Source organism: Suncus etruscus, chromosome 3 (genome assembly GCF_024139225.1).
Source record: "Suncus etruscus isolate mSunEtr1 chromosome 3, mSunEtr1.pri.cur, whole genome shotgun sequence".
Lineage (NCBI taxonomy): Eukaryota > Metazoa > Chordata > Mammalia > Eulipotyphla > Soricidae > Suncus > Suncus etruscus.
In genome coordinates, this window is record NC_064850.1 from 83,780,891 (window position 1) to 83,805,361 (window position 24,471).

The window sequence follows — 24,471 nt, forward strand, 5'->3', positions numbered from 1 at the left end:
TGCTTAACTGTATACTTGTTACTTACTTTTGGTGATAAAATAGAATTAATTTTATCTCTAACTTTTCAATTAAATTGTAAAAAATTTGTAAAAAAATTTTTAAAAATGAATATGGTCTGTAAACTCTATATTCTGACCTGAATAATCACCAAGATTTTATTTCTCATTTTATGTTGAATGAGAGCAAGAGAACATCAAGAGTCGTAAAATTTTTCTCAATGACAAAACTAGAGTATTATTAATTAATCATAAGAATGTCTTAATAATACTTGAGATCCTGTTGAAACAGAAGGATTTTGTGTGTGTGCCAGGTTGTTAAAAACAGGGTACGCTTAAGAATGGTTGAAGTCTGGAGAGAATTCCTGCAGGGATAATTTTTTAATTCAAATCTCCTTACATATTATATGTTAAGTAGGGCAAACCTTGGGCTCTTTTACATTTTGTTTGGTTGGTTGCTGAAAGAAAAATACGTTTACTGATTTATAAAAGTTAAATTTATAAAGCCTCTACATTACTTGGTACACACAAATGTACTGGTGACAAAGTTGTCAGATTCTAACTCCCAAACTCCTGAGTTCTATGAATTGGGGTTGACCTTGAAGATCACCAGGATTAAGTTACTTACCCAAGGTCACATGCTTAGTTTTCAATAAGTCATGCCTGGGATGCATGTCTTGGGACTTTTTAATCAGTCACATTTCAACTGAGCTCTGCTAACTTCTGCTTTGAAAGGATAAAGAAAAATCAGGATTTTCAGAACTAAAATCCACCAGCCAAATTTAAGTTTGAACCATGTGACAATAAAGAACTTGACCTCTCAGTTACCCAATGGTTAAACTAAATCAGAAGATTTAAAAGTATTTAGGACTGGTGATAAAGAAATAAAAATAATACAATTTAAAAACATGAGACTAACATTTTTAGTGTTTGAAGCTGATAAAAAAATACCTACAAAACAAATGATGAGACCAATGCCTTCTTAAAAACTACAATAAATATTATTGTCCTTTATTCTTTCTCATGACTGCCTCTCTCAAGATCCTCATTCTTCAGGATGAAAGTGATAAAAAAAAATCAACCTCTGAATCTACTGCATTACTTGTCATATGAATTCTAGCTTATACATAATTATATGCCTCGTTTTCATTACTTAGCATGTTTCATTGGCTCAAAAAAAAAAAAAAAGAAAGAAAAGCATTAGAGCTGTGTGAAGCGTAAAAGCTCTATAGAATTAAGAACTCAAGGGATAATGTTACATTTCCTCTGCTTTATATTGACAAGGAAGAAGTTTTATTTCCCAGGGGCTCAGTCTTCATAAATATAGAAACCATTCCTGCTCAGTAGTTTTGTGCCAACATTGTCTCTTACTTGATCTACTGATAATGCTTTTATTCTTTTATTTCCTTTTTTCTTTTCTTTTCTTCTTTTCTTTAACTTAATTATTTTTCTTTTCATGGGGGATGTGTAGGAGGGTGCTGGTTGCTGACTAAGGGAGGTGACAAAGGTTGTAGTTAAGGGCTACTACTGGCTCTGCTCAGGAGTGACCTCTGGTGGTGCTTGGAAAATGTTATGTGGTGCTGGGGAATGAACCCAGATGGCTACAAACAAGACAAACTATCTTGTTGAACTATCTCTATGGCCCCTAATACTGTTTTCTAACAAAAGCACATAATTTGGACTTCCTTGCTAGTAAGGAGTACATCCTTTTATTTCCTCCTTCTCTGGGTGAAGATCATCTGAATTATTTTGTTTTTAAGTTTTACAGCAGTTTGTTAGGCCAGGCACCATTGAAGTTGTTTTTTGGTTGATGAAGGCAATAAGTTTCCTATTGTGTGAACATACTTGGCTTTTAAAGTTTCACAATGTTATTTGTGGATGTGTATTATAGTCAACAGTTAGCTACTTCTTGATGATAAATAGATGTCTACATTTTCATTTCAATTATCTTGTAGACTTAAAGAAATATGTATTTTAAAAGTCATGATTAAATTTCACTTATGCTATCATAGATGGAGTTTTTTTCTACCTAAATAGAGGCATAACAAAACTCATTCTATTAATGAGTTAATTCTATTGATTGGTATGCTATTAACTAATACAAGCCTTTGTGATATGTTTAATCATCATAAATCCCAGTTTTTATTTGAATAATTAAATTTCAAAATACTTTACCTTACATGAATGTTTCATGACACACCCTATCACGGGTCTCAAACTCAATTTACCTGCGGGCCGCAGGAGGCAAAGTCAGGGTGATCCTTGAGTGCAAAGTCAGTAGTAAGCCTTGAACATTGGGGGATTGACCCAAACAACTAAAGCAAAACAAAACAAAAAGATTCCTCTAGAGCAGGGCCACAAAATATTGTGCGGAGAGCCATTTGCGACCGGCGGGCCGCGAGTTTGAGACCCCTGCATGGTACTCTGTAAATACAGAATAGTGTAAGATAATAGTGTTACAGACAATAATTGATTGCTGTGTAGTGAAAAAATTTCCCCCCAAAAATCAAAATACAATAAGTCTTTTATTAAGATACATTTGAAAACAATTTTACATATTCATATTATTTCTAATAAAAATTTTGAACTTATTTAGTTGCAGTTTATAAAATATGACCTATTAAAATAGTATTCATTGTATTACTTATAACTATTAGGGTGAGTTATTAAACTTTTTTCCAATCTGATACAAGTATAATTTAAATTTTATATTGAGGTATATATGATTTAAATTTATAGGTTGCAAAGTAGCTTGTAATTTAAGTAATTTCAATTTATATTGAATAATTTCCCAAAGATGAATAACTTGCAATGGTGAATTGACATTCCTAAAGAAACTTTTTTAAAATGAAAGAAGAGGGGGGCAAGCGATAGCACAGCGGTAGCCTTGCATGTGGCCAACACAGAACAAACCCTGGTTTGAATCCCGGCATCCCATATGGTCCCCAAGCCTGCCAGGAGGGATTTCTGAGCATAGAGCCAGGAGAAACTTCTGAGCGCTGCCTGGCGTGACTCAAAAACCAAAAAATCAAAATAAATTAAAAAAATAAAAAAGAAGGAAAGAATTGAATTGTGATAGTCAGATAATAAAACTATAATAATAATAACAATAATACTCTAGTAATAATGTTATACCTAGGGGGGCCGGAGAGATAGCATGAAGGTTAAGGCATTTGCCTTTTATGCAGAAGGACAGTGGTTCAAATCCTGGCATCCCCTATGGTCCCCTGAGCCTGCCGGGGGCTATTTCTGAATGTAGAGCCAGGAGTGTCCCCTGAGCACTGTTGGGTGTGACCCCCAAAACCAAAAATAAATAAATAAATAAATAAATTATTGTCATGAAATAATGTTATACCTAGAGTACTGTGTATTTAGAGTGGAAATTGGATGGTTATAGCTCTCAATATGAAAATAATCATAGTATTATATGAATTTTCCCCCAATGAAAGTAGAAGCAAGGTATAGAGACAAAACAATAGTTGTGATTTATTCTGTCTGACAGCTAGCACCCAAGACTCTAAGAAAACAATGTATTTTATATAGCATTTTAAAGAAGGAGGCATGTTCACTCTATAAAGAGGAACCTTGTATTCCCCTTGAATCTATTATTACTGATTACTGGGTCAGTAATAGATGAATAATAGTCAAAGGTTTAAAAGTGTAGAACAGTTTGATGCATTTGTAGAATTATCAATGTTTTAGTTTATTGAAACATAGTATCAAAGTTTGGTTATAAACTGAGAGAATTGAATAAAGATTTCTCCACTGTCAAACTTTGAAGACTTTAAGTGTTAATCTGACCTCATCATGTTGGAAAAGAAGGGCTTCTGAAGAGTGCTGGCCAACTGATGTATTAAGGTAGAAAAATCAATTTGGAGGTAATTCATTTGGTCTTCTGTCTCTCATATTTTTGCTTATAGAAAATGACAACTGTGAGTGTTAAAAATGTAATTTATTTACTTTGAAATACTAAAAATATGGTGGACTTAAAGGAAATAAGGTAGACTAGAGAGAGATATAATATGGTGGCAAAGTCATTTATTTGCTTGTAAATCACTGACTCTAGTTTTATCCCCACCAACATATATCCCTGAGCCTTCCAGAAGTAATCCCTGAACACAGGCCAGAGTAAACCTTAGCACAGCCTAGTGATTCACTCTCTATATATCCCAAACAAACAAAATATTAGGAATGAAAATAAAATGATAACATCAGATAAACACATGTTTTGTATACAGAAATTTTAGGGGAGCACCAAATGTACATTTTATAGTTGAATTATATTAGTATATAAATAATGTATAGCAAATTCAAATTCATATGTGAATAATTTGAGGGACAATTGATTTTATTTAGGGAGTAGAAAACTGAGCCATTAAAAAGTATTTGTAAATAACTAAAAAATTGTGATGACAATAGTAACCAAAGCTTCTTAAATATCCTTTAGGTTCTATGTTTTTATTATTTTATTTATCAAGGCAAGTGCCGTCCTTATCTACTATATTGTCTCTTGAACTCTTATTTGCAAACTTTATTTGATGCACATGTGACAGTATACTCACACATCAACTAGTGTGAAAATGGTGTCCGTGAATTTCCTATGTACCAAATAATTCAAGGTGTTGGGTTGATAGTGGTAATAAAATATAATTTATGCCTTAAGAATATATCTTCTAGTGAGGAGCACAGATAAAACATAAGAAAGCAAAGGTATAATTTTAAGAGCTATAAAGAAAATTGGGAATGTAAGAGTAGAGTAGATCATAGAATAGTCAATGAAGACCTCTCTTAATGGTCTGATGTTTGGAGGAACCAAACTAAAAAACAGTATGAAACTGTGCAGGCAGAAAAATAATGGAATCTAAGTCTCCATGAGAAAATGATCTTGAATAAGATCCAAAACACTTGTCATGATACTTTGAAAATCTGGCTCTCTTTATTTATTCATTTTTTTTAATTTTATTAACCATGATTCCAATATTGTTAATGATTAGGGCTTCATGCATACAATATTCCAAGAGTGCCTTTCTCGCTTTACCATTGTCTCAGGGCCCTCACCTTTCATCAAGTCCCCTCCATTTACTTTCCGCCCACACACACACACACACACACACACACACACACACACACACACACACACACACACAAACACCACTACCACCATAATAAGCTCAGCTCTAAAATAAGTTGACAGACTTTGTTGTTTGGGGCCATTTGTTATTCTCTTACTATGCTTCCTTATATACCATATATGAGATATTATTTGTTTCTGTTTCTTCCCTTCTGAATGACTCCACTCAGCATTATTCCCTATAGATCCATTTCATAGCAGAAAAGTGCATGATTTTATGTTTTCTTACAGCCAAATTGTTCTCCATTATGTATATATATACCATAGTTTCTTTATCTGCTCATCTATTCTCAGACACTTGAATTATTCCCAGATATTTGGCTATTGTAAATAGTGTCATAATGAACATAAGATTGCACATGTCTTTTCTGAGTCAAGTTTTGGAGGTAGATAATAAGAAGTGGAATTGTTGAGTTTTATGGCAGCTTATTGTCAAAAGAAGTATCAATATTGTTTTCTGAAAGGATTGAACCAGCTGACTTTTTCAACAGCAGTGGTATAAGGGCTCTTTTTCTCCCATGTCTTTGACAACACTTGCTATCTATTCATTTTTCTTTTTGGTGTGTGCCAGTCTTAATGGTGTGAGTTGATATTTCTTTGTTGTTTTGATTTACATATCCATCCCTGATGATCAGTGGTGAAGAGCCTGGTTGGTGCTACCCAACACCCCAAATTTTAGACCCTCTTTTTCTAGACTTTTAATTGGTCAATGCACCCCAATTTTAATGACTCCCTGTTTTATCTCTTTTATCATAGTACAATCACACCCATTTATCTCACATCTGTGGCTACATTTTTTTAGCAACAGTAATTGAATAATGATAGAAACCGTTAATCCCCAAAGAAATTAAAATAACCATGTGACCCTTTATAAAAATTTTTGCTATCAGCTCTATACCATATTCTTTTTCTTTGTCAAATGTGGACATTATTTAAAAATCTCTGTACACCTTTACGATAATGAACTATGCATTCAAAGTCTAGTTTTTTCTTGTAGAAAATCATATCTTATTTTTAAAAGTTGATTCTTATATCTGGAAACATTTTAGAATATTCTATTGAGTAACATTTTTTAAATTGGGAGAGGAAGGAATATAAAAGATTGGAGTAGAAAATAATTACAGTTTCCATTACATTTGTGGTTTCATCTTGTTAGTATTCAAATTATATTCCCTCTAACCTATATCTGAAACAGACTGGTAATATATTCTGTCAAGAGTTGCATTGTTGGGTGATGTACATGATTTTAAAAAGATCCATATGGACAATGTGGCCCAGAGCTACAAGTCTCTTCGGAACTAATTACCTCCTTACATCAAAGTTCTTGAAGATCATCTGTGACCTCATAGAAAAAAATGGCTGTAAGAACTTTATCTGGGGAGTTCTCTATTCACTTAAAATGCTCGTAGTTGTGCAAACAACATTTTTATATTAAAATATTTATATAACCAATATTTTGAGTCTCTCAGACACTACCTTCTTTCTCCTCTCCTAATTTCTTTCTCTTCCCTTTTCTTCCCACACCCATCTCCACTTTCTTCTTTAAAATCTAGAAAATTGACCCTATACATTACATAAGAAGCTTCTCCATATATTCCCAAAATATTCTCTAAAATTAACTAAAGCCATACCAACCCATTTCATGAATTCTTCTTTTCCAATAACTTCCTGTTTTCATAAAACAGAAGTAAACAGTAAGGGGGTGGTAAATGGGAAAAAATTAAATCATGCAGTTCACTGAAACTTGGATACAACTGAAGATATCTTGCTGAGCAAAATAATCCAAAGGAAGGACAATCACTGGATGATGTCATCCATCTGTGGTGAATTAGGAAAATAAAACAAGGATAAGAGCATTATCAATTAATAACCCACTTGGAGAACTGAGATTGAGAGGGGAGCAGTAGGTGAATTAGAGGTGTATTAGGGACATATGAGGTATTTTGTTGTTGATGAGGTACAGTAATTGTTTATACCAGACCATAAATGACAATACTATCAATACAAATAGGCCTAACCAAAATAAAAAATTTAAGGCCGGAGAGATAGTACAGCAGTAGGGTGTTTGCCTTGCAAGCAGCCCGACCCAGATCCAACAGAGATTCGAATCCCGGCTTCCCATATGGTCCCCGGAGCCTGCCGGGAGTGATTTCTGAGCACAGAGCCACGAGAGCAACTGCCAGGTGTGGCCCAAAAACAAAAACAAAACAAACAAAAAAAGCGAAATCCAGACACCAGTGCAATGTTTCTTGGGGCCGGAGAGATAGCATGGAGGTAGGGTGTTTGCCTTGCATGCAGAAAGATGGTGGTTTGAATCTCGGCATCGCATATGGTTCCCGAAGCCTGCCAGGAGCGATTTCTGAGTGTAGAGCCCACGAATAACCCCTGAGCGCTGCCAGGTGTGACCCCCCCCCAAAAAAAAAAACAGAAACAAAAACAAAAAAATTTAAGTAATATGCAAATCTTCTGAAAGAAATCAGAGTTTTCTGACTATAAATATATGGTTGTGGGGTTTAAGGAAAATCTGGAAAATAAAAAAGAACAAAATAAAGCAAATAAAATAAGTCAGTATCTTCTCTAATTCTTTGCTTTCCATCTTCACTTAACTTTTTAAGGCCTGTTTTTCTAACAAAACTTAAGAATGTATTTTTATACATAGTTAAGTAGTTGGAATCCTGAGTTTGATCTTCAAATGTTCTGAACTATAGTTTAATTTGCTTCATATTAATGGAATTTTCATTTGTTTTCAATTTTTCTGTTTTATAAAGAATATTATCAAGAATATTCTGTACTATAAAGCAGTGAACATCTTTGTGTGTTTTTATCTCTGTTGATACCCATGGATTTCATAGCCAGTAATGTTCTATCTGCCCAACAGCAAGAGCAATACTGTCAATTAAGTCAATCACTAGATTTGAGTATGCAGACAGCTAAGCGACTTTTGCATTGTGTGTTTAATGCTAAAGCTAATCTAAAGTTCTATTTGGGTCTTGGTTGCCATAATGTTTCCTGAGTTGAAGGCTGAGTGTCACCAAGTGGTTTATTATCCCTTATCTTAAGGGAAACGGTGAAATACTAAATGTGGGGATTGGATATAGATAAATCATCCCACAGCACAGAAGCAAAGAGAAAGTCAAGTATCTAATTCATGTTTGAAATAAACTCTTCCATTTACATCACGACTCGCAATCGGGGTACTGAATACTGGGGTACATGATACTGGAAATTTTGAGCAACAATTATGGAGAAGGAGGATCCAAGCAGCCTTGAGAATGTATAGCGCTCAAGTTGATCCTGAATACCACTTCTCAGCTCTAACTTTGTCAGTGAACAGATAGGTCTTTTGGAGATGAAGGGCTTCCATGTAATAAAAAGATTTGTTAGTTAATTGAGATTTGAACTCATTGCTCACCCAATCTGTTCACTTCTCTAGTTTAGAGAAACCATTATCTGAGAAAATCCACCCACTGATATAATTGGAAAGACTGAGTCGGGTCGCTTATGAGCCAGAATTTCTTATTTGGACCAACCCAGAAAAAGACATCAGCAGCTCACCAGCCTCAATCTGGCCCCACTTGCAGGAGTGATCATAATTCATCTTTTAAATTTATATCAAAAAGTAAATATTCTTCTTATCATACAGTTGCAATGGGGGAGGGGGTGTGAGGGAGTAGAAGGGTTCGCAAGGAGACCTGTAATGAAACAAGGTTGATCATCTCCTGACATTTTCGAAGTTGTGGAAGGACACTCAAAAATTCTGGCTTTGTTTTCCTCGTCTCCTGTTCAGAATCCAGCTATTCCTTTGACACAGTGGCATTTTCAGCTGTTCTCTTAAAAGAAATGGTATGATTCCATTCATTAGAGACAAATGAACAATGCTGCTTGTGTTTTTAAACCACTGGGAACATGAATTCACTGTTTCTTTAGACGGATTTGCTTTCCATAGTTGAACTTTTTAGAACTCAGGACACCTTATCACACTTTCTCAAACCTTCTCTCTGAAAATGGAAAAAGCAAAAGGGGGGTAGAGGGATAGGGAGGGCCTGTCAGGACTTGTGCCAGTTAAATCCGATCTCTCCAGGGATTTGTTTTTCTGGCGTCAGATTAAATGTTCAAATCAAGCCGTGTTTGAAGGCTGAGAGGGAATGACCAGGGGATTCTTAGTGAGTCTAATCCCGAAGTAGCACATTCCAAGAGGCTAATCTACCCAAGTTCATTGCTTACTTGAAACGTTTTTTGAGGGGGAAGAGCTGGGCAAGTGATTTTTTTTTTCCAGTGGGCGGTCATAAGAGCATTATTAACAGGATGACCAGCCCCAGTCGCTGCAAAATGAAAGCAACAAGAGCTGTTCCTGGGACTGCCTTTGCCACCACCTAGTCTATGCTCAGGTAAAAAGATTTCATCTCACTTGCCTTTTTTTTTTTTTTTTTTTTTTTTTTTTTTTACCTAAACAGTGTGTCTAGATGAGAACCTGGAGAATAACTCAAAGGAATGTCCAGGGAGGTGCTGAGGAAAAGCAAAAGTAAAAAATCGAATATATACGTTCAGGAACTTTGGGTCTTGGGTGTGTTGTTCTGATTATGGAGGGTATACAAGTGAAATTTGAGTGTCTCTGAATGAACAGCGTCGTTGAATTTGTGTGTAATCTTCTCCTATAGTAGGTGATACCATTTCTCTCTGTTTGCAGTTACTCCGGATGTGTTGTTGCCCCTCTGTTAAATTGCCCTGTGAAAGGTTTGGTTGCAGTAGCACTTTTTGAGACTTTCTGGAGTCATTTTTCATTCATTTTTCATGGCTGTACTTGTTAGTCATTCCTGCCCAGAGAATTTTTTAAATTTTATAGCTAAATGAGAAACTATGTAATTAAAAGTTGCAGGTAAGTAATTAGAAAGAGATAAAGTAATATGTGGACCTAACATTTTTAGCAATGCATTTGTGAGAGAAAATTAGCTAAATACTGTTTAAATTAAATGAATTTATTTTGGCCTCATTTAGTGTTTCCAGACTTGTTTTGCTTTTAATGTTTTTTAGTCATTACAATGTTTTAAGGACTATATATTTGATTTTTTTAAAGTACTAACTTTCTTTGGAGGGAACCATTGTATTTTGTACAAAATATGAACACTGTCAATTTTGTTTTGAATAATATGCCCTTTAATTATTAGCCTTTGAAAAATATTTCCTTGTCACACATCACACATGACTGATAATGCAGAAAGACAAGAGAGAAAATAGCCTTTCAGAAACTCAATCATGGTTATGTGACCATTCTACCTTTGAAAAATCATGTGCAGAAGTAATTTTGTTAGGCTCCAAAGAAATTCTTTTTTCCTAAAAGCGCATAAGACTTTCAAAGTATATTTTAAAATACTTATTTTAAAACATGAATTACATGGACATTTTGCATTAGAAGGGAATTAAAGGGTCAGCAAAAACAAAAAACATGGCATGTCAAAACTCCTTCATGTTTCTAATAGCAGGGACAGTCATTCTATGCTAACTTAGTTGGATACTGAAGCCAAGAATAAAGTTTCACACAGAGAAGTTCAAAGACTTGGCTCAGATGGAAAAGAAATTAGTTTAAGAAACAAGTTAAACCATGCTTATACATCAAATATAACCTCTCCATGAAAACAATTTTAAAAATCTAATGTCTGTCTATACTGAAAACCTGAATAATAGCACAATAAAGCAGAGCCCTCAATAGAGAAAAATATATTTTGTACAATTATTAATTGGTTTTATGTTCTTCCTATTAAATTTTATACTTTTATTCTTAAAAGAGGAATCAAGTTCAAATATGACTAAAGGAAAGGCTCTTTTTATATTATGCTTCTTCTTCCCCCACCTTAATTTTCCGTGTCTTTGCAAAGGAAATAGTTAATATGCTAATAAGATACAGAAGCCAATTTTTCATTATTTTCCTAACAATGAGGCAACTGTTCACTCTTGTGAAGATAGTTAAGTTGCTAAAATGCATAAAAGTCAAATAATTTTATACTCAAAAATGAACAAATTTGTGATTTGAATGTAGATATTATTATAGAAAATTTACTAAAACTTTAAAGGCCTCCAAGTTGAACTGGCAAAGTAGAATCCATCTACTATGATCTCCCATATTCTCTAATTAGAAATTTTGTGATTACATTTCTCTCTCATAACCATTATAGTGATATACCTTCTTTTACTGTTTTTATTTTCATATTTTATTTTTTCCTAATGTCCCAACTCAATCCTTTGAGAAAGAGTGGAGAGCAAAATTTAGCTACTATGGAATCTGTACAGGGCAAAGTCTCTATGAATTGGTTCTAAGGCATGTCCTTACAAATCCAACTCGGTCTAAATACTAAGACACTCCAAGGCATGCCCAAATAGCACTGACCTTATTAACAGTATTTAGGTCAATAATTTCTCATTTGAAGAAGCAGTTTACTAGTTTATAAGACTGTGAACTCTGAAATTAAATGTCTCATGTTTTAATTCTGTACTTGAAATTTATTTGCTGCAAAGTTGAGCAATACTATAGCAGGTAGGGTATTTAGGACATCCCTAAATGCACAGCATTCCCCGATGGTCCCCCAAACACCACCAAGAGTAGTTCCTGACTATAAAGCCATCTGTGCCAGTGTACCATAAAATAAACAAACAAAAACCTTATTCCCTTAATCTCTATATATCTCTTTCTTCATTGAAACGAATAAATAGGGACCTGAGAGATAGCACAACGGGAGGGTATTTGCCTTACAAGTGGCCAACCCAGGAGACGGAGTTTAATTCCTGGCATCCTATACCCATATGGCTACCCAAGCCTGCCAGGAGTGATTTCTGAGCACAGAGCCAGGAGTAACCCCTAAGCACCACTGGATGTGGACACCCCCCCCACACACACACCCCAACAAGGGGGGGGGAGAATAAATAGCGAGACTTTTCTTGCAGGATTCTTCCTTATAAAAATCTATTAAAGAAATCCATATTCCAGTCACTGTGAGAAACAAAATGTAGGCAATGTAACTACCTAAAGAGCTCCTGTAAGTGAGACACTATCTCTGAATTGTTGACTTTGAATACTATGACAGGTCTCCAAAGTAACTATGATTGTCCCTGCAGAAGTTAAATAGTTGTTTTTTTATAACACAGCCACTTGCCTATCTTTCCAATGGAATAACATTCCCAATGCAAATTTATAACAAATTATATAAGATTTGCTACAGAGATATTAAGCATTCTTTCTGGAATTATCCTCTGAATGTTTAGGACAGAAGCAAGCCAGGCAAGTTCCTCATCTTAAAGTGAGAGAATTAAGTACCCAAATAATAATTACTACATTTTATTATCAACATCATTGTTGTGGCCCATTTTACAAATGTCTTAAGAAAATAGTCCAACCTACATAGTCCCACTTACAGCATTTATTTGGGGGTAGAGTCGCATCCTGCAGTCCTCAAGGGGCTAATCCTAACTCAGTACTCAGGGCAGTGCTCAGGGGACTGTGTTGCCAAGGATCAAATCCAGGCCTTCTGTAGGCTAAGTATTCTCCCCAGCCTATTGTGTTCTCTCGTTCTCATTCTCTGTTTCTCTGTCTCTGTGCTTCTCTCTCTCTCTCCCTCTCTCTCCCTCTCTCCCTCTCTCTCTCTCTCTCTCTCTCTCTCTCTCTCTCTCTCTCTCACACACACACACACACACACACACACACACACATACACACACACCCCTCACCCACCAGAATCACAGTGATTTTTCTGTCTGCAGCCTCAAAATCTACACATCACACAGCCATTTTCTGTATTCTTCCAGGGAATTGAAATACCAAAATCTGAGATATTGTACCCCCACCCAAAGATCTTTCTGAGTACTAGACAACTTGAGTTAGAAAGATAAAAGGAGCATACATTTTCCCCTTTTTGCTCCCCAGGTATAGGAGAAAATGGTTTCAAATATCCAGTAAGGAATATTTTTCTCATCTTTCTGCCAAGAGATATTATCAATGAAAGTATTCAGTGTTTAGGGGGAAAAAAATCACAGCCTATGAGTCGTTTGGTTTACAGCCTTTTGACAAAGATAAAGATTCATTATCTCTGCTGCTAAATTCTTTTCTATTGCAAGGATATAGTTATTGGCATTTCCTCTGTATTTGAGAAGAAAAATCTTTGACAATGGGATTTTTCTCAAATCTAATTCACCAACAATACTACAAGTTTACTTTTGTGATGTGAGTGTGCAAAGAAACCACCAAACTCCCAACATCTCTGTGGGCAGGGTGGGTGCTTACTTTCATGAGAACAATGTATAGATTCAGAAATTATGCAACCTGAATTATTGCCATGACAGAATCAGTGTACACTGTTTTAGGGTCCCTCAAGCATCCACTATTTTGCTACTTTTAAGATCGGTGCTAACACAACAGTAGGGCATTTGCCTTGCATGCAGAAGGATGGCGGTTCAAATCCCGACATCCCATATGGTCCCACGAGCCTGTTGGGGGAGATTTCTGAGAATAGAAATCTCCTGTGTGCTGCTGGATGTGACCCCCACCCCCCCCAAAAAAAAAAGATCTGTGCTAACATCAGCTATTGCCTTCTTTGCCACATGCTTGCAAGAATTTAGACGGTGTAATAGAAGGAAGGTGTGTCTTTTAGGGACTGAAAGTAATCCAGGCCTAGTATCTTTTATAAACTGTTGGATCTTGGTAAGTGTGACCAGCAAAGAGGGTTTGTAAGAGTAAACTTAGTCACTCAAACTATGCAAATAAACAGTTTGGTTGTGCTTTGACCTTGTATATTATCAATTATGAATTTTGTACTAATATTAGGTTTGAGGAAAGATAAAACATTCTAGAAATAGAACTGCAAGTTGATGTAGCATTTTCTGTCCAAAAATACTTAGAAAAGTAATAATCTTGGGCCTGGAGAGATAGCACAGCGGCGTTTGCCTTGCAAGCAGCTGATCCAGGACCAAAGGTGGTTGGTTCAAATCCCGGTGTCCCATATGGTCCCCCGTGCCTGCCAGGAGCTATTTCTGAGCAGACAGCCAGGAGTAACCCCTGAGCAATGCTCGGTGTGGCCCAAAAACCAAAAAAAGAAAAAAAAGAAAAAAAAAAGAAAAGTAATAATCTTTTTTTTTTTTTTTTTTTGGTTTTTGGGTCACACCCGCCAGCGCTCAGGGGTCACTCCTGGCTGTCTGCTCAGAAATAGCTCCTGGCAGGTACGGGGGACCATATGGGACACCGGGATTCGAACCAATCACCTTAGGTTCTGGAACGGCTGCTTGCAAGGCAAACACCACTGTGCTATCTCTCCGGGCCCGAAAAGTAATAATCTTATGTGTCGTTAATGTGCAATGAATTTCTTGGGAATTTTTCTACTGTTTCAAATGCTGGGGAGTTAAAGAGATAAGGGGCTGAAAGAACATGGTTGGTAACAGTATACTGAAGCTTCCTTTATCTGTCTGAAAATCCAGTGTCTGTGGTTGAGGCTTCGGGATGGACAATAACAACAAAGTATATTCTAAGAAACTATTTTCTGCACTTGAAAACTTGTGAAACAATAGGGTACAATCTTCCTTCCTATGATAGGTATTACTTGTGAAATTTTGAGTGTGTTAAAGACATTTATCTTCTTTAGGTTTCCATATCTTTCTTATGTTTCCACATCCTTTTTTCCCCTTTGTATTTAAGCTCTGCAAATTTGGACTTTAGAAGAGGCCTGGTGATAAATTGGGGTTTTTGTATTGTAATTTTCTCACCATTTTCCTTGTACAAGGAAAATCTAACTGATTTTAGATTCAATAAGTGAAACTTTCACTTATTCAGTTACATTTTATCCCACCACTGAATGCTTTTTATAGAGATGATTATAAATATGCTTCTTCTCTTTTTATCGTTTACAACTAATATTGCTTCTGATCTTCAAAAATTACTATGAATTAGTATCTAGTTCTATCCTTATCATTTTATTTTCAACCTTACCATTATTTCCTTTAACTCTCAATGTTAGAATGTTAAAGACCCTAACCTGAAAATACCCGACTTTGGAATGTGCAGTGTTTGTGTTTAATCATAAATTTTATTTTGTTTATGAAATATTAGTCTATTTTAGGTTATGCAATATTGTTTCCTTTAAATTTTATTTCACCTTTTCTTTTTTCTTTTTTAGGCTCAAAAATCCTGGATAGAAAGAGCATTTTATAAAAGAGAATGTGTTCACATCATACCCAGCACCAAAGACCCCCATAGGTAAAATTACTCTCTATTTAATGTATTAAAAATAAAGGGTATCTCCTAGAGGAACAAAACAATAGTAATTACTGTACATTGCAAAGAAACTAGTGTAAATTTTAAAGGTTTCTGAACACCTTATATCGTAAGATATAGAACAACAAATATGCTACTAGGAATGAGCTAGTGAATATTCATAAAACTGGGTTATTTATTTTTTGGCATGATTACTGGCTTCTCATTTTAAGTCTTTTATCAACATGCTTAGTTTGTTCCCATTAACATAGATAGGTACATACATAGAGACTAGTCATATAGACTAACAATGAAGGTCTTAGGCAAATTACCTAATCTTCAAGTTTATCACATGAACAGTCATAAAATAGTAACCACTTTTTAGTATTTAATACATGCTATTCTATAGTGCTGTTATTACTATTATAGTATAGTAAAATATGATGAATATTTTTCTGATGTGAGGCATGAATTTTAAGCTTTTTGATACGGCATAATTTTTTTCAAGAATATAAATACCTGGGGCCAGAGCAATAGCACAGCAGGAGGGCATTTGCTTTTTTTGTTTTGTTTTGTTTTTTGGGCCACACCCATTTGATGCTCAGGGGTTACTCCTGGCTAAGTGCTCAGAAATTGCCCCTGGCTTGGGGGAACCATATGGGACGCTGGGGGATTGAACCGCAGTCCTTCCTTGGCTAGCGCTTGCAAGGCAGACACCTTACCTCTATTGCCACCTCGCCAGCCCCGGGCATTTGCCTTGCACGTGGCTGACTCAGGACAGACTACAGGTTCTATCCCTGGCATCCCATATGGTCCCCCAAGCCAAGAGTGATTTCTGAGTGCAGAGTCAGGAGTAACCCCTGAATGCTGCCGGGTGTGCCCCCTCCAAAAAAATCCAAAAAATTGAAAATAAAAACCTTAGAGTTTTTATTTTCAGATTGGATATTTGATGGAAAATGTCAATTGGAAAAAATCAAATTAGGTTGTGACTTATATATGAACAATTATTTTTCTTAAATGTGTGTAACCAATTCTTTTTTTGAGATGAAAGGAAGAAGAAATAGAAAAGCTTAGAGGATCTTGGAATTTTTTTGTTTATATGCTCTAGTACTAAATATCATGGTACATGATAGTTTGGAGCTATCATAAAGTGAGTAGGGATGCTTGCCTTATATGCAGCTGACCTGGGTTCAACACCCTGTACAATATAAGATTTGCTGAGTACTGACAAAAGTGATCCTACAGCAGAGTCAAGAATAAGCCCTGAGCACTACTGGGTGTGGCCCAAAAAACCCAAAAGGAAAAATAGGAGGAATGGGTAGAAGTAGATTACTGTTTATACAGGAAAAGAAAGCTGAGGAATATAAAAGATATGTATGTCAGGGGTCGGAGAGATAGTATGGAGGTAAGGTGTTTGCCTTTCATGCAGAAGGTCATTGGTTTGAAACCCGGCATCCCATATGGTCCCCTGAGCCTGCCAGGATCGATTTCTGAGCATGGAGCCAGAAGTAGCCCCTGAGCGCAACCGGGAGTGACCCAAAAAACAAACAAACAAAAAAGATATGTATGTAAAACAAATTTTAAGTTCACAATTGGTATGATACCACCATAAAATGAGAATCTACCTAAAATCACATAAAGCTGCTCCTTCTATGTAGATATCCCCAGTAGTCTGTCTTAAGTATGAGTTGTAATGGGGTTAAGCACATGTGGCTTACTTTGAATTCTTTATGTTATAGGTGTTGCTGTGGGCGTCTCATAGGCCAGCATGTTGGCCTCACTCCTAGTATATCAGTTCTTCAAAATGAAAAAACCGAAAGCCGCCTCTCAAGAAATGACATCCAGTCTGAGAAGTGGTCCATCAGTAAGCACACTCAACTCAGTCCAACAGATGCTTTTGGGACTATCGAGTTTCAAGGAGGTGGCCATTCCAACAAAGCCATGGTAATTAATTGTCAAGCCATTTAGTTGAATTCCAAACTCTATTTCAACTACTGCAGGGAAGTTCTGGAGAGCCAGATATTTGCTTTGTAGCATCCCCATACTGACACAAGCTAGCTGGGCCACCTGTTCTAATTGTGTTACCCTGTGTGTATCTGCTTTTTCCTTATTGGATGGGAGGGGAAAAAATCTTCTTCCCAGGATATATCAAACATTGGTATGAGATCAGACATAGTAACTGTTGTTAATACTAATATAACAACATGTTCTAAAGCTATGTAATGTTTATTGTGTCACTTTCTTGGTCTCATCCATTAGACAAAAATATCTTCCTGTTTTGATTTAAATAGAAAGTAAATTTATAATTTTTTCTATTGATAAATAACATTTCTCTCAATTCAAGATAAAATATTTCTCCCATATTTGATTTTCTTCTTTGTGTTAATAGAAATCTTTCCATCCAAGATGATTTGGAAAATTCTCTATTTCAATAATGCTATTGTGTGTGTATATATATGTTTGTGTAAGTATAAGTTTTTTTGAAGGAGCTTTTGAGAAATATACAGTTTATTCTAAATGTGTTTTTGTCATTTAAAAGTGGAACTCTGCCATTCTGGATGGCATATTTTGTAAGGAATAAGTATATCATAAAATTCCAAAAATGTTATGTTGCAACAAGTTTGATGAGAAAGAGTGGGAGAAAGACACAGGAAGAGAGCTGGATGAGTTGGGGGTGGAATGCCTGTTTCATATATGTCATGGAGTTTACTGAGTTGGAGAAAAAATTTTGCTGAGAAAGCATACTGAAAAATACAGAGGAAGTCACATCACATCAGCTAAGATCTAAAAATGTTCCATAAAGCCACCTCTCAGCTCATTTTTTCTCCCTTCTTGATCCCTCCCCACAGCAGTATGTTCTTCACCAAGAATGCTGACTAAACTAGTCTCACAGTTCTTTTCTAAGAAAATTAATTCTGAGCTATAGATTAAAATAAAATAAACTCATGCAACATATAAAAAAGAAGAGCCTATTATCTCCAGAATGTGGGGAAAGGTGGCTTAGTTAGTCTTGGCCTAGATAGATCCAAAGGAAATTGAGATTTGGCAACTTCTCATCTACCCGAGGGAAGGATTAGCCCAAAGATATCATTCATGTTGCCTAATTTAGCTCAGCATATGAGATTAACCCTATGTTAAATCCAATAGAAGTTCCCATTTATAACACACTGAAGTAGCTTTTGGAGCACAAATCATTCCAAATTCAAGACCTAGAGCTTCTTTTAGGTCCTAATGAGGATAGTTATCCCAAAACAAGATCAGAGGAATATGTAAGCTGCTAGTCAACAGTTAGTATTTAATCATTTCTTTTTAGTTTGGGGGAAATGATTTGGGGCTACCTCTGGCAGTTCTCAGAGCTCACTTCTGGCTCTGCACTCGGGGATCACTCCTGGAAAAGCTTATTCATGAGACTACAGTGTTGTGCCAGAGATTAAAACCAGGTCAACTGCATGCAAGGCAAGTCCTAACTGGCTATATTATCACTCTGGCTTAGCATTTAATAATTTTTAACTAAGGCTCAGTGTTATTCATTTAAAATGGCAGTGAAGTATGAAGTTCTTAAGATATATTTTCAGATATCTCATAAGCATTTATTCCTTTATTTCTTCAAGATTACATAAACATACAGGTGTTTATTCTCAGAATTGAATATTTGGGAACATTCTAATTGTCATCATGCCACCAATGCAGGGTAGGTGCTCAGGGGACTTATTTCAAACAATTTAGAGAACAAAAGAAAAAGGCAGTCACTATTTTCAACAAATTATGTTCTTGATCAGAACTTAATTTTAAGTATTTAAAACTTAGAGCTTACACGCGATTTGTGCTAGTTTTTAAATATCTGATAGATCTCAAAGAACTATTTTATTTATTTTTGTTTGTTTGTTTTTGGTCCACACTCAGTGACACTCATGGGTTACTCCTGGCCATGTGCTCAGAAAACACTTCTGGATCAGGGGATCATATGGGATGCTGGGTATCTGTCCTGGGTCAGTCACATGCAACGCAAACGCCCTACTGCTCTGCTACTCTTCAGGCCCTCAAAGGACTATTTTAACACTGAAAATTCTACAGGAATCTGGTATTCTAATTTCGTAGTGAAAGGCATGGATTCTAAATGCAATGAGTATTTGTCACAGAACCATTATGCTTACCGTGTGACATGGGGAAATTTTCTTAAATCCTCAGGATTTTGTTGTCTAAGAAGAATAATGGTACTATCATCAACATCAAATAAAACAGCACATGAAAATATTATCACAGTGCCAAGACAGATATAAACTAAATTAAATTTTTTTTTATGTGTGGTGGGATGAGAAAGGGTTGGGCTACATCAGCACTGATCAGAGATCATTCTCTTGATAGTACTCAGGGACTGTTTTCACTACCAAGGATGAAACCCAGTTTGGTCACGTACAAGACAAGTATCTGAACTCCTATTTCCTGTATTTTCCCTCAGGTTCTCCAAGAACTATTTTTGAATTGAATTATTCATTCAAAGATTCTAGTTTTTGCAATTTTTTAATTTTATTTGGGGTCCATATCAGCAGTGCTCAGGGATTACTTCTGGATGTATACTCAGGATCACTCTTGCCAGTGTTTGAGGAACCTTATGTGATGCAGTCCAACCACATTTTAGGCATGTGTCTTAACCCCTGTTCTATCACTCTCACCTTAATTCTCATTTTTACCACTACCAACATTAGTTTTACTTTAGGAATCTATAACAAAGAAAAATTTTCAAAATATTTCTATATTTTAAAGGGCATCTATTTAGATGCATTTATCTTGGCAAAATTATTTAAAACTTCAAGTTCATTTTCTTTATTAACAGCTTAATTAAGGAGTCCCCAAAGCATTAAAAGGTCTGAGTACCACCAGGTTTGTCCCAGCCCAGCATATAGTACTAAATCCTACAAGTTCTGAGTAATATTTGAGCACTATCGAGAACCTCTTACTTACTTATTTACTTGTAGGTAACTTACAAGTAACTTACTTGTCTGGTTAACTTAATTTTCCAATGCTTCAATTTCCTGATCTGCAAAATAAGGGTAGTTATTCCTATGTGAGAGAGCTAAAGCAAAGATTAAATGAGTCAATGTGTATTATCTGCATAGAACCATGCATGATATAGTAGTCAGATAAAGGATTGTTGTGTCATTACTCCTACGAAGTTAGAAGAGAGGCATCATGATCCATTAAAATAAGATGCATCAAGGGCCAGAGTGATCAGAAGCATGTAGGACACTTGCGTTGCACTTAGCCAACCACGGTTTGATCCCAAATCCCAGAGGCCTGCCAGGAATTATTCCTGAAGGCAGAACCCAGTGTACACCCTGAGCACTACTGGTTGTGACCCAACGCAAGCTCCCCAACACACACACCCTGCAGAAACAAAAGGGAGTGATCCATGAGAGCTGTTAGGAGTAAGCACAAAGCACAATCAGATATAACCCAATCTCCAACACAATTTTTAATTAAAAATAAATGTAATAAGATGTATGATCTTGAAGTCAGATAGAACTGGACCAAATCAGTTTCAGCCTTTAGCTAGAATTTCTTGGTTTATCCAAATAGCTAGCTAAGCCTCAAATTTTCTTAACTATTTATAACATTTTCTGAACTATTTATTAACAGGTATAATTGAGTAAATAACCCAGCCCAAACCCACTATACTTGTGAAAAATCACACTGATTTTGCAATGAGGCAAGTTTGCTAAGTTCCTGTGAAGCCAACCTGATATTGGAATATTCTGCAGGAGTAATAGGCTGTATAAGATGTCAGCTGCATTTAGTGACAGTTTTAGTGACAGTCACTAGCAGAAAGCTATATCCATTCTATCAGTGTTGCAAATCACATTATGTACCTTGACTTCCTCATTAAGTTGAGTCTCTTGTTCCGTCTCTCCAGCAAACTAGAATGTGAGATGTTGTTTACTGATGATTTCTCTGCTTTATTTTCTGCACATCTCAACAATTAGATAACTACTGTTACCACAGCCTTTACCTCTGACAAAATAAAAAAACTTTCTCATTAAGCAATTTTTCTCTGAAATTTTCCTTTCTTAAAGATTTCTTCTGTATATGAGAAACATAAGAATCAGAGAGACTGAAATTCCAGATGAGTTTATTGGAAGGTGTGTTATTAAAAGTCCAAATTTCAAAATCCGGAATCACACCTGCTGGTGCACTGGGCTTAATTTTGGCTCTGTGTTCAAAGATGAATACTAAGAGGACTCTGTTGACCATATGGAAGGTTGGATATTGATCCCAGGTCAGCTACAAGCAAAGCAAGTACCCTCCCCACTGTACTCTTTCTTTAGCCCTCTGAAACTATTAAGGTAATTTTTTGGTGTGTTCTGACTCTGCAGTAAAGAATAGTAATAGCCAAATTAATGGTAATATTGAAACTATACAAATGATTCATTTTTCCTAGTACTTACTAAATATGTTATCTCATTTCATGCTTATGCAGTAATATTTCTAAATATATGCTGAAGTCCAGCTAAATAATATTCCACTCATCACCCAGCATCATCTTCTACTATAACATGATAATAGTTAGTTAGCTAGTTAGCTAGCTAGTTAGTTAATGGAGTATAGCAGCAGACATGCTTTTTTCTGTACTCCAGGAGAGTAAACATGTAGACATCAAACTTTGGCAACCATCCTAAACACCACAAAACTCCATTGAGCCCAGAGTTGTCTAGATAAACAGGTAGGTGAGGTCAACTAATAATTTGAAGAACTTAGTATCAAATGCAAATATAGGTTTCCAACTAGGGCTAGCAAATCATTCCCCCTGCTCATAGCTAACCTTTAATGAACAGCTATATCCCCATCATGTTCTCCTTTGTGGCATGTTCTGGGAATTCAGCAGGACTAAAATTCCCAAAAAAAGAATACCATGGCCAGACCAAAATAAAAATTTTCACTTCACTGTCTTGCCTTAAAATGCTGCAGCACATGCCCCAAACTAAATCACTCCCTTTCCCTATACCCAGGTGCTAAATAAATTGGAAGATGATGATGGAATACCTTCACTTTACTAGGGAGAGAGTGTACACCAGGACTGCAGAGGTAGGACAGGTGACTAATTCCATGGCAGGAAATCACTCTGTGAGGCAATATTACAAGTCCTTTTCAGAACTTCATTGATCTACTGAATTTTTCTTCAAATTTAAAAGTTAAGGAAAGGGCCAGAGAGATTGAACTGCAGGTGAAGTTCTGACACCCCTCATCACATATAAATACTCAAGCACAGACAGGAGTGAACCCTAAGAACAGAGTCAAGGAGAAGCCCTGTGAAAAACCTGGATGTGAACAATAAATAAATAAATAAATAAATAAATAAATAAATAAATAAATAAATAAATAAATAAATAAAACAAGGCTAAGAATGCAGAAAATCAAATCACACACTCGGCCCGTCTCAACAGTGTTACTGCCACCCGGTAACAGCCCCGAGAGACTGGCTCTGAGGTTAGGTTTGCCTATCCCAGTGTTCCTCAGAACAGTCAGGAAAAAGAACACTCTGTAAAGTCTAAATCAGCTAAATGAAGGTCCATTTTCTTTATTCATTATAAGCAAATAATAAACAGTGGTTATTTATCCCTTGTCTTTCCAGCTATTTATCCGCATACACAGCATTTTCTCCACATTGAAATTCCACAAACTTGGTTCTAGGATTATTCTATCTGAACAAAGGCACAAAATGACCCCTTGATCCAATGTGTTTGTTTTGTTTTTAGGAAACAAGATGGTCATTATGTACTTAGTTTTGATTTCTTTACTTCTTGTCCTTTCTAAAAATTCAGTATACAGTTTGGATAAAAGAAAATCAGTAAGTGCTATCTATTAAAAGAAAGACTGTGTGTGGGTGGAAATTGTTTAATTATTTAAAATGAAATAGGTCCACTATCAGTATGTCTTTTTTTCCCCAGATCCTGTCAGGAACTCGTTTTTAGAGGGATCCTCTCAAGTGATCACTCCAAGTGCTCACTCCCAGTGATACTTTCAACCAACCAGGGGTTCTGTGCTATGGTTTGAGAATATGATGCTGTTTGGGACCTGTGTGCTGAGAGCACTAAATCCAAAAAGTATTGCTTGAGAAGTCAGATTAGGTGATTTTCAGTTTAAAAACTAAAAATATACATGTATATGCATGTATCCCTGTACATAAAGCACTCTCAAGAAATTTTCTTTATATGTATGGGATATCTAAATTTTTTAAAATTTTTTGAAGAATAACCGAGGTTATTCTATAGTTTAAGCTTAAAAATACTAAATAGGAACTGGAGTTATAAGAGATAAGGCAGTCTTGCTTTACCTTCCTACATATAATGCAAGCCTACTTTGAATCCCTGGCAACATATGTGGCTCCCTAAGCACCAGCCAGGAAACAAGCCTGAGATAAGAACCAGGAATAGCCCCTAGAAATGTTAGATGTGGTCCCAAACACTTTCATCCAAAATGTAAAATGCTTAATAATATGAATCATTCTCTTTGACAGATAGAGTCCAAAATAGAAAATTATTTTCTAATAATCTACTGAATACTTAACAAAGATACTTCTGAAACTTAGCCTACTTGAAATTCCTCATTTGTTCCATTTCTGTTGTGTATGCCTGGTAAAAAAAAAACAAACAAAAAAAACAAACAAACAAACAAAAAAAAACGATAGTAAATTCTTTGAAAATTAATTATTATGCCCCTAGATCTTTGATACAGTTTCTGAAAACTTTGTAGTAGAATTATAAAGTCACTCTTATTTAACGAAGTTAGTTAAACTCAAAAGATGTGAGCTAAAAATAGTTTTTATAAAATAACACCTATGTTAATAGAACCATTTTTTTTCAGTGTCCTTTTAAATATTTTGTTGTCTGCCCTCCATGTTTCTAGGTTTGAAAGGCTTCAATGTAACAGCATCTTTTAAACTTTTCAGAGAGAAATGGATACAGCTAGTTATGATGCAACTAGCAGTTGGTACAGCTAGCCAATTGTTCAAAGGAAGCCAAGGGCAAAGAATTTTCAAACCCTTTGCTTCTCTCCACCAAGCCACATCCCACCAAATTTCATGCACCACACCAAAAAGGCAGTTTAAGTGTTTGGAGGC

General features: G+C 35.8%; 1 protein-coding gene across 1 annotated transcript in view; it reads left to right on the top strand.

Moving 5' to 3' along the window:
* Positions 1-24,471, top strand: part of TRPM3 (transient receptor potential cation channel subfamily M member 3) — a 621,182-nt gene that overhangs the window by 257,150 nt on the left and 339,561 nt on the right. Inside the window, 2 exon segments of the mRNA XM_049770922.1 lie at positions 15,280-15,359; positions 17,096-17,300. Of these exon segments, the coding sequence (XP_049626879.1) occupies positions 15,280-15,359; positions 17,096-17,300 (285 nt within the window).